Here is a 10,983-nt window from a genome sequence, read left to right as displayed (position 1 = left end):
TATGGTTTGTTGCTACCCACTTCAACCACGATGTATGGAATACGGTACAACATAATGCCGTTCCGCCAGTCAGCCAGTCAGCCAGTCGAGTTGTACGGAGTTGTATTGATCAGAAACCAATTAACCATTAACCAAATCAGGGCTTATTTTTTAGCCAAGGCCCCAACCTGTCGAATGAGACCGCCTCCAAGTATTGAGTAATCGTAATGATGTGTAGACCGTTTTTATCTCTATCCAATACACTAAAGTGTATGGATCACCATTAAAGTTACGTCAGAGAAAGAAATAATGAGGACAATGAGGTCTGCACTAAAAATACACTCGTACTCTACAGCACTGAAACAGCAATGAAACTGAACTCTCTAAGGCCTCTGGTGCTCACCAGTGACACGGTCTGGGTCTGCAGGTCCAGCACCCTGATCTGGTGGTTGTTGGTGTCGGCCACGTAGAGCAGCTTGCCCCCGTCCCCGACACACAGCCCCCCGGGCTCGTTGAAGGTGGACTCTGTGAATCCGGGGCCCACGGTGTCGCCGGCCTCTCCGGTACCTGCCAGCGTCCGGCACTGCTTGCTCTTTGGGTCCACCACCTTAATCTGGACAACACAGACCAATCGAGCGGTTAGAACACTAGTCCAGGGGCTGAGAAAAAAACGCATTCTAATCAAGAGTGAAAGTGCACCAATTTGGCCTCATGTGTATTTATGTAATTGTGAAGTGTAAACAGAGGAGCACTTAGTATTTGACCATCATCCAAATAATATCAGAGGGGTTTCACATGCTTTTGTTTTACGTTAAACGATGCTTGACATTGACATTCAGTTAACTAATACCCCCTGAGTCCCATCGTTTAGAACCTAAATTATTAATGACAGTCATCCTACTGTAAACTAATCTGGCAATGCACACTACTCCTTATACACCTCCAGCTTCCTCTGTGACACCCATGACAATGAGGCCTGAACTATATTAACTTCCTGCAGCAGGACTCTGGACAGGAGATAAATGACTACACACAGAGAGCCCCGTGAGGCGCCCTGACCTTGTGGTTGTAGGAGTCGGCCACGTAGAGGAGGCTGCTCTGGGCGTCCCACGCCACTCCCAGGGGATGCTGGAGCTTAACATCCACCCCTTTACCGTCCGTGTCGCCGAATGCAAAGAGGTTCTGTGGAGGTAAATAAAAAAAAAAAACGGCAAAAACAAATCAGCCAATCAGATGTAGTAGATGAGTGTTATTCAGTCCACGCATGCTCTGGAAAGCTTAAACCTGCAGGAAACGGGTGCATTTGGAGCGGTTTGAACACAAGACGTTTGACAAAAGGGCGATACAGAGGTGGTGAAGCTGCTGGCTGCAAACACAGCAGGCTTTACTCACTCGGCTGTGAAGAGTATTGATAGTTTTCATATATCAGTTTAATAGCAACTGAAAAGCAAATGAATCATGAATGAATGCAACTCATGAATCATCCAGGAACCAAATGGTCGAGGGACAAACCCCCCTAAAGATCTAAAACCTGTTGTCCACACTCCTTCCCCCACGAGAGTGTGACACATTTACCCAACAGACTTGGCGAGCGGCCAAACATGTTTTTTTTTTTTTTTTTGCACGCGATCATCGTTGCCTCTATACCTTTGAATAAACCTACCCCCCACCCCCCACATCCATGTGTTCCACCTGAAGCAAACCTCCATGAAGGTGAAAACTAGGCAAGGAGATGCATGAAACCACCCAGCCTCACACTGAAGCGACATCTGGAGAGAAGAACACTCCCTCCCCTGCCTACTGCTGTGTGTCTGGGCAACACCGGCGACATGTAAACAGCCCCTTGGCCACGGTCCCACCATACAGCGGTGCTCATTTTCTCCTCCTGCTAGCTGACAAATGTTCCCCTGCCATACATAACGCAGATAAGGGCAGGGTGATGGAGAGCGTATGGAATGGGGTTGGACGGAGATGCCCTTGTTGCCAGAGTTGACCTTGAACCGTGTCGACGCGGCGCTTCAGCGGTGGTGGCGTGATTCATCTCGATTTATGAGTGGAAAGCCGGCGGAAACAGCTGGCTTTTGTAAACGAACTGCGTGAACCTGACAGACAGCTGTGTGGGCCTCTGGAACAGGGGAGACAGAGAAAGGGAGAGAGAGAAAGGGGGAGAGAGAGAGGAAGAAAGAGAAAGAGAGAGAGAGAGAGAGTGAGTAAGCCCAGGGTGGAGAGGGAGACCGTGACGACCCCAGGAAGAAGGGTTCATACAGTTTTTGTGCACAGTATTTGCAGTAGTTTGTGAAGAAGTCCAACCTTGGTTTTCTTTTTCTTGTTTTTTACCTTTTCTACTCTTTATGACGGATGAGTCAGAGTTATGGCGTCATAATTAAAGAATTATCCCTTAATGAAAGATGCAATTAGACATTAACTCAACCAGCAAACTCATAAAAGTACAATTCATCATAATTTCTTAGCAAAAGAAAATGTTTAGTGCTGAGATAGCTATGAGAAAAAAATTATCCTGCTTTACTTGTAATATGGAATGCCAATGTTTTAACAGATTGCCATTCCTTTATGTCGCCACAGCTTCATAAATCAAACATTTAGAAGGCAATCTTTCTTTTTTCCACCTAGAAATGCCTAATTTGACAAAAAAAAAAAAAAACACTTTGCCGGCAAAGCTAACAAACACTTCACCCAACACGTAACAAAGCTCCTCGGAATCATCCGCCTAATCGCTCTTGGAGTGTGTAATTTATGATGTGTGTATAAAGTGAAATCAATCTCTCGCCGGGATTGTGCTGCGCTGTTTGTCGTATAATGGCGGCCTTGTTTGCCTTATAAAGTGGGTGTACTGGGAGGACGGAGTGTTACCAGGAGAAAACATAAACTAGCGCCGATTAGCGCTCTGCCCAGAGGAATGCTCGTTCACGGAGAGAGGGAGCTGAGTGATAGACCCACCGCGCTGGACACCGTCGGAACCCTTCAGCAGCGCTGGCTGCACTGTAGCCCTATATGGAAGCTGGGGAAGAGAGAGAGGGGGTGGCTGGCGTTAGCGCTGCGCTAGGCGCTACGTGCTAAGTGCTGAGTCAGTCAGAAGGGAAGGGTGGCATGTGGGGGAGAACAGGGTGAAGGTCGATGAGGAGAAGAGTGGCCCAAGTGCACCTGGGGTCTCTACGCATGTGGTGCAAACCACATCCATTCTTCTTATTCTTTTTCTTCTTTTTTTCTATCCAATGAGGTCCTCCGATGCCACTTGTCAGGCTATTGGTTAATCACACAGCCAGCTGGCTATTAAGGAGAGTGTGAGAAAGGGCCGTCTGCTTGTTAGTTTATACAATTATGGACTTTTCATGGGCAGTGCTAAACAATGAAGCAACATGAAAAGAGATGGATATGAGCAGACAGCACAACATTAACATTTAGACAAATTGATTTATTTTTCATAAAATGTACCTAAAGCACTATCGGTCTCTTTCTTTGGAAATGTAAATCGAATTATTTCTTATAAACCTCACCTTAAGCAGCATCAGTCTCTTTCTTTGGAAAAATAAAATGATTTGAAATTGATTTATTTTTCATAAACTTCACTTAAAACAGTATCAGTCTCTTTCTTTGGAAATTGGACCATGGGCTTTGTGTTGCTGATGTCACAACAAGAGTCCCATAACAAGATCCTGGTTTGGGATGACTTTGACAATGTGTGTTTATGCCACATTCAGAGTGGAAAAGGCATAGGGAATGGAACACACAGTGAGCACGTGAGCGCACACACACACACACACACACACACACACACACACACACACACACACAAACACAGGAATTGAGCCATACAAATCTGAGGAGGTGTAAGCTAGCGAGTGGTGCTCACCATGGGGTCTCTCTCTCCGCCCGCGATGTTCTTGACGGCGCCGTCCTTGAGGGCCAGGCTGCGCACCGTGCTGCTCTCGCTGTCGGCAACGAAGAGGCAGCCCCAGGGTTCGGCGGGGGCCGGCGCCAGGCCCGACGGCTGGGCAAAGGCGGCCTTGTGCGGGTAAGAGTTGTTTCGGTTCTCCTCGTTGCCGCTGCCCGCAAAACGGACGCAGGTGCCCTTCTTGGAGTCGCTGTGAAACGGAACAGGAGCTGAAGTTAGAGAGGGGTGTTTAAGTAGTACTGGGAGAATGAGGATTTAAAGCAGCAGTAAGAGGTTTTGTTCTGACACTAGTAAGCTAACTATTTAAAAGGCATGCAAAAATCTTGCGTACACCACCAAAAGCCTATTTGGCACTGATAAAAGCTGGCAAACATCACTGGTGTCTTTTGGCAATACAGTTGGCATTATGTTGCAGGGTGTTCCAGCCCTGAACACAGAACTACATATTGCATATCCTGGATGGCTAATGGGAACGATACATGTAATTGTCTGTCATATTGGAGATGATACCAAAACTAGTTGCCTATGAAAACATCCCTCAAAAAGTTGTTGCATAATGTTACTTTAAGTCAAGATGTAAAGTGGGCTCATGAACTTTGCTGTTGCTGATGGTGGTCAGATGTTTCGGACTTTAGGGACCGTTCTTCCAGATGAAGCTTTAAGCCTAAACGCCGGACATGGTTCTCCAGAGAAGCGCAGATTTAAAAACCAAATTTAGCACCTGCTGTTTTTGAGCTCTGTCCACAGCTCCAGATGTCTAGGTCACAAGCTAAGCCAGCAGCCTGCATATGTCAAGCTGGGAGCTTAAAGAAATAACATTCTGGCCGAGAACTTCAAGTCGAGTCAAAAGCAAACAATCAAAATGGAGAGCAAAGTGAGGGTGATCCCATTCTAGTTTACATTTCAACAAGGCCGCCGACGAGAGTGCAATGGATCACACCAGAGAGAGAGAGAGAGAGAGAGAGAGAGAGAGAGAGAGAGAGAGAGAGAGGGATAAGGAGGACAAAGCAACCTGGCTGAAACCCCTGGCTCCTTCCTCCCAGCTGCCTCTGGCAACCCTTTACACAACTGCATCAGGGTCCAAGCTACACCTGGTAGAGCTCACTGCTAAACAGCAAGTTGTCAACTTGAGACATGTAGGCTGCAGGCTTAGCCCTTGATCCAAATCACCTTCTTTCACAACACCCCTAACACTCACATTCACTGTGCACCTCCTCTCTGCTCTCCATGGGCCATCGGTCGGCTTGATTAGAGTTAGTGCTGTGTGTTTTTCCTCTCAACAGGGCTCCTAACTCTCTGCAGCCTCATTATTGTTCCTCAGCTGGAAGTCACTTTGGTTAACCAGCCTCAACCAAATGGATAGATGTAAATCTAAACCAACGCCTTACACAACTGTGTCATAGTGAGAAGTGTATTTCCTGCTCAGGAGGCAGTGGTGATGGTGGTGATGGTGGTGGTGGTGGACGGCAGGTGATGGTTGCCAGCTCACCTTCCTTTGGGCAGTTTGCCGTCCTCCAGGAACAGTGCCCAGATCTGGTGGGTCCCGGCCATGGCGATCCATAGCACACCGTTTTCTACACCACCTGCACACGCACCCAGCCAAAAAAAAAGAGAGAGAGAGAGAGAGAGAGAGAGAACAATAAAGGAGAAGAAAAAAGGAAGAGAGAGGGAGGGGAAGGGAAAACAAGATTCAAATCAGTTAGGCATGATACCACTGCTGACTGATTGAGAGGGAAAAACACACATAAAGTACTTTCTCTGGTATGCACACTAGTACTTGCATGTACACAAGTACTATACCCGTGCATTACATGCATGCATGCATGGATGGATGGATGGATGCATACATGCAGTGAGATGAAACAAGACTGCACCTGAGGAGCCAAGGCCAACAGAGTCAAACACTCCAGACTACACGGGCGCAGTTTGCGCCGGGTTAACCGATGCAAAGCTCACTTTAAACTGTGGGATGCCCAACAGCTCAAGATTTGGCAAGAGGGGTCAGCTTCCCACCTCTCCCCAGAGAGGAGCACTGCCGCCTGGGCAAACGCCCTCCTCCAAGCCCCTTATCTGGCTCCACAGTGGCATCCAGATAAAAGCCACAGCCTGCCTGTATGCATGTATGCATAGCAAACACGCCTGCTGTCACTGGTGCTTTGCCCAGGCCTTATATCACCGGCCACCTGATGAAGGAGATTCATTATGGAGACAGCCATCCACTTTAAATTGATTAATTATTCATGCCTCTGTGTATTAATATGCAATGTGTTTGGGGGAGCTTTTTGCATTCATTTGGAGAATGGATCTCTGTCTGTGTGTGTGTGTGTGTGTGGTGTGTGTGTGTGTGTGTGTGTGTGTGTGTGTATGAGAGAGAAAGAGAGGCAAAGGAATACATTTATGTGTTTGTATGTACACACATAGAGGATAAAGCAGTTTGCATCTGGTGTCTGGTGTGTGTGTGTGTGTGTGTGTGTGTGTGTGTGTGAGAGAGAGGCAAAGGAATACATTTATGTGTTTGTATGTACACACATAGAGGATAAAGCAGTTTGCATCTGGTGTGTGTGTGTGTGTGTGTGTGTGTGTACATATTCACCCGTGTGTTTGTTAGTACAAGCGAAGACACTCATAATCCACCTAACCCCAAAAAAGACAGAATGGAAATTACATTCAAGTGCTTTTCATCACCTCCTTAGCTGGCACGTCCAACGAGTAATGTGTGCGTGTGTGTGTGTGTGTGTGTGTGTGTGTGTGTGTGTGTGTGTGTGTGTGTGTGTACACACATGAGTGTGCATGCACTTTAGATGAGAGGAAAGAGGGCCAGTTACAGTCCCGTCTAACAACTAACAATAGCCCCTAATGGCACTGTTCTTATCAGAGGCCATTTCGGCTCTGGACTGCAGCTCCGCCATTCACACTCATTAGAAAGAGAGAGAGAGAAAGAGAACAAAGCTCAGTTCACTCAGTCAGATGAGAGAGAAAAAAGGAAAAACAGAAATTATGAAAGAAACAGCACATTCAAGAGAGCAGGAGTGAACTGCATCGTCATTGTTCATTTCAATCTGAACAGCATTTAGGCCCACATATGGAAGTCCTTACATTTAAAAAAAAAAAAAACAAGAAAGCAAGGAGAAAAAAAATAAAAGGTTCTAATCCATCAAACAGCCCAAATAAAACAATCAGGAACTTTGAAGCAAAACTTCAGATGTTTTCTTCAGAAAGACGTCATGTTGCCCAAACTTTCTCTCCTACTTTATCTGGCCACGCACTAATGGCGGTGGGCTTTCTGGAACACGCCGCTGATAAGGCCAAGCACACACACAGGCCTCCCAGACACTATCGGAGCCAATCTAAATGCATAGGTTTAAATTTAGAGGGGAGCCTATTTTGCTTTGAAATGAAGCGAGGCCTATCTTGTTTACCCAGTGGGGGTGGCGATGACGGAGGAGGTGAGGGTTTGGGTGTGTGTGAGAGAGAGAGGGAGATGAGAACAGTGGAGGAAGAGCAGCGGGAGTCTCCGGGGTGAACGGGAGGAGTGTGCTCCACACACACGGTGGTCAAATCAACCCTGCGAGGCCCAGGTCAACCAAACGGCCACACACACACACACACACACACACACACACACACACACACACACACACACACACACACACACACACACACACACACACACACACACACACACACACACACACACACACACACACACACACACACACACACACACACACACGAGCCCCAGGTGGGAACTTGTGTATTGACAAGGACAAACATATGACTGTGTACACACAAATGTGCTACCACACACTGCCATGGACAACACATATGTATGCCCTATGTGCGTATACGTATGCCTCAGACTCGTCTGCAGCACACATTCAGTCTGCAGCGCTGCATCAGTAATGAAGGAAAGAGGTGATTTGGATAGACTCAATTCAGCTTAGGTTCTTCATCTGTGAGAGCCGACGGAGACCCGACCCAAAATGCGTCTTCCCTCCGCCCGTTTGGATCCGGAGACCGTCTAAAACACGACATGCATAGTTGAGCCTGTTTTTTTTTATTTGCACCCGCACACACTTTCAACATCTCTGCAGGAACAGCATTCCAGTCATCCAAAAGCCTGCAGCTGGCTCCCTTTTTCTCAGATTCCTTTGTAAGTGAGCGAGCGACACAACTCCTCCCTCCCACCCCCAGGCCCTTATCTCAATATCACAGTGGCGAGATCAATCAGCCTTTGGTCAGATCCTGATTAAGCTCGTCAGCTTCTCTTGGTCCAAACGTTTGCCTGTGCGCCACACAGTCAAACTTCAGGTGTCTGCACGTATGCAGATAGTCAAACTCGCCTGAGGGGACAAGTGAGTGGCTGAGACAAGAGCCCATTGACGCCTCTTTTATCAAATGTTCTCAGTCTAGTACCTCTCAAATCATTCATTGCATTGAGCTACTCAGTCACTGTCAGAGGTGAAAAAAAAACAGACACACAAATCCACTACTATATACAAATTGCAGTTTGTGCAGATCTTTGTCAAGTGTGATGACGCCATCTCATATTTCTTTCACTACTTTTTTTTAAGGTGTTGCTAAGACACCAGTGAGTGCTTAGTGATGCAGGTCGAAAGGGAATCGGGTTCAGATGATGTAAGTCCCTTTGGCATTCAGCTCTCTGATGCTAATACATCCCAGCGCCTTTGGCTAGCAACCTGTGGATGTCACGGTCTAAACACGACCAAAGAGGCGTGTTTGTCCTGGAACAAATGTCCCTGTTTTCAAACTGCAGTGGCCCTCGCTGCTGGAGAGAGAGAGACTGCAGTCCAGACTCAGAAGACGCGTGACATCTGCAGAGATGAAACGGCACACAACTTCAAACGGAAGCTTGTTATTAGGGCCGGCCAGATTGAGGGAAAAGATAGAAAGGGATGGGGGTGGTGGTGGTGGTGGGGGTGGCGGTGGTGGTGATGGGGTGTTGGAGGAAAGCTCTGTTGACTTTTCTTTAAAGTCAAAAAGTGCATGAATAAAAAATAAAAGCTTGGTGAAAGTGCTTCTGGCTGAGAAAATTATTCTAAGTGAGATATTAAACTTTATGCAGGGGAGAGTGATGGAGGAGCCGAATGCTAAGGAGAGTGAAGCAGACAGAGAATCAAATGAGTGATTGTGTGTGTGTGTGTGTGTGTGTGTGTGTGTGTGTATGGGAATGTGAGCCAATGTGCAAAACTGTATGGACTATAGGGGGATCACCTGCTGTTCCCAGGGCCACATCCCAGGGTGAGCTGATTGGCTGTTGTGGTCCCATGGCTCCGCCTTCTTTGTCGGTCCCCTGCGTCCCCAGGCCAGCTAACGTGGAGACCTTTCCCGCTGACAGATCAATCTGATGGAGCAAGGGATGAGCCAATCAGACGCTGTGCCATACCACTGTACCAGACCCACTTATTATGATCTGCGCGGCCATTTAGTGATTGTCAGTTTTTGCACTTTTTGGGCAATAGCTTGATAACCGTTTAGCCAAAAATTACGAATTGTTTTGTGGCAAGTTGGCCTCTAGGTGGCACATCACCGTAGCTCATTACAACTCAAGTGTGGAGTAGCGCCACCCAGTGGATAATGTTCAATGCAAAAATCTAGCGCTTCTATATCCACCATCACTAGCCACCAAATTTTGGGAAATTTCATTCATAGGGGGCATTAAAACGGACACATTTCAATATTTCAAGAACCGCTTAAGCTAACATTTTTTTATTTGGTATGCTTAGCTACATTTGCTCACATCTCTTGAAGTTTGGCTTGCACAACACAACGGTTGCCAACGGCCAATCAAAATTCAGCAGGCAATATATGCCGGTAAAGATTCAAACTCAAATGGCATATCGAAGCTATTTAGCCAATTTTAAAAAAAAAACTAAAAAAACTGCCACATCAGTCACAATATGTCACTACAGCAACCTACAACATTTCCTCTGACATGGTTGAGTCAATCTTCAAAATTAATTTTGTCTTTAAATCATTATGAAACGTTTATACAATTATACGTTGTTGTTGCTATAATTATGCAGGATGTGTGTCTCTATAACCTTTTATCATGCCTGGCAATCGAAATTGGAAGAGAAAAAAAAAACAAGCCTGCCTTGTTTGATTGGTTGCGAAAGGTCAGGCTGGGTCAGTGGCAAGGCATGCCGGGCCAGGAACCAGACTAACTGGTAAGGCTACTGCCTGTGGTATTAGTCTCGTAAATCCTGTACGATGGGCTATGCAGGTGTCTTTATTTTGTCCATCAATGTACTATTTGTTGGCAATTCAAATACATTGATTAAGCTCATTGCATCATGCTTTGGGTATGCTATGATGCCTGTAGGCAATCCAAAGGTATTAAATATGTCAGGGTGGTTGGACTATGAGGTTTTCTATTTGTGTGTGCCGGGGGGGGGGGGGGGGGGGGGGATTAGATGCTCCTTCTCCCTCCACTATGTGGTACATTAAAATATCCATTGTTACAAGCCTCAGTCTAAAGAAGAAAAAAATGATTAATCTAAATTAATCACAGCAAAATTGATTCGTTTTTCATTGTATTTATTTTTTTAATCGATTGACAGCACTACTATTTTTATTTTCGGTAGATGAAGCCATGCAGGACTGAAGTGCTGACACCTTGGCCAGTGAGAGTGGCTCACCTTTCTGATCAGGTGGTTCTCCGTGTCGGCCACGTACACTGCGTCTCCTCTGATGGCCACGCCCTGCGGGGAGTTGAAGAGCGCCTCCGACAGGTCTCCATCTCTCCGCCCGCTCACAGGACCTATCAGAGCAGAGCATGGCACACCCCCAGGGTCAGTCATTTAACCTTTAACCTGGTCAGGGCCATGTACTGAAGTCGTCCTGAAGGCCTCCCTGAGCCACTAGTGTTGCTAAATGACAGATAATCTATCATTTTGAACTCACTATCTCAAAGTTTCTATGTTGTCGCTAAACAACACTTTTGGGAAACACACCTCATGCAGTGCAAACTTTTTGGTGATTATTTGTGTTAAAGTCAATACATCAGTAGGATCTAGAGTGCGCGGGTGCTTCCTATCTTTACTGAAAATAATAACCTCATGCTTCAA

At 46.5% G+C, this 10,983-nt stretch overlaps 1 protein-coding gene across 2 annotated transcripts in view; it reads right to left on the bottom strand.

Moving 5' to 3' along the window:
- The window catches only part of nhlrc2 (NHL repeat containing 2), a 26,849-nt gene that overhangs the window by 5,803 nt on the left and 10,063 nt on the right, over positions 1-10,983 (bottom strand). For both annotated transcript variants that reach the window (XM_031560810.1, XM_012814550.3), the window contains 6 exons: positions 10,555-10,676; positions 9,128-9,257; positions 5,382-5,475; positions 3,851-4,082; positions 1,039-1,161; positions 383-592 (listed from right to left, as the gene is read on the bottom strand). In XM_031560810.1, the coding sequence (XP_031416670.1) occupies positions 383-592; positions 1,039-1,161; positions 3,851-4,082; positions 5,382-5,475; positions 9,128-9,257; positions 10,555-10,676 (911 nt within the window). The remainder of the gene's footprint in view (positions 1-382; positions 593-1,038; positions 1,162-3,850; positions 4,083-5,381; positions 5,476-9,127; positions 9,258-10,554; positions 10,677-10,983) is intronic.

The sequence above is a fragment of the Clupea harengus genome, chromosome 23, assembly GCF_900700415.2.
Source record: "Clupea harengus chromosome 23, Ch_v2.0.2, whole genome shotgun sequence".
NCBI classification, from domain to species: domain Eukaryota; kingdom Metazoa; phylum Chordata; class Actinopteri; order Clupeiformes; family Clupeidae; genus Clupea; species Clupea harengus.
This window is presented reverse-complemented; position numbering and strand designations above follow the sequence as displayed.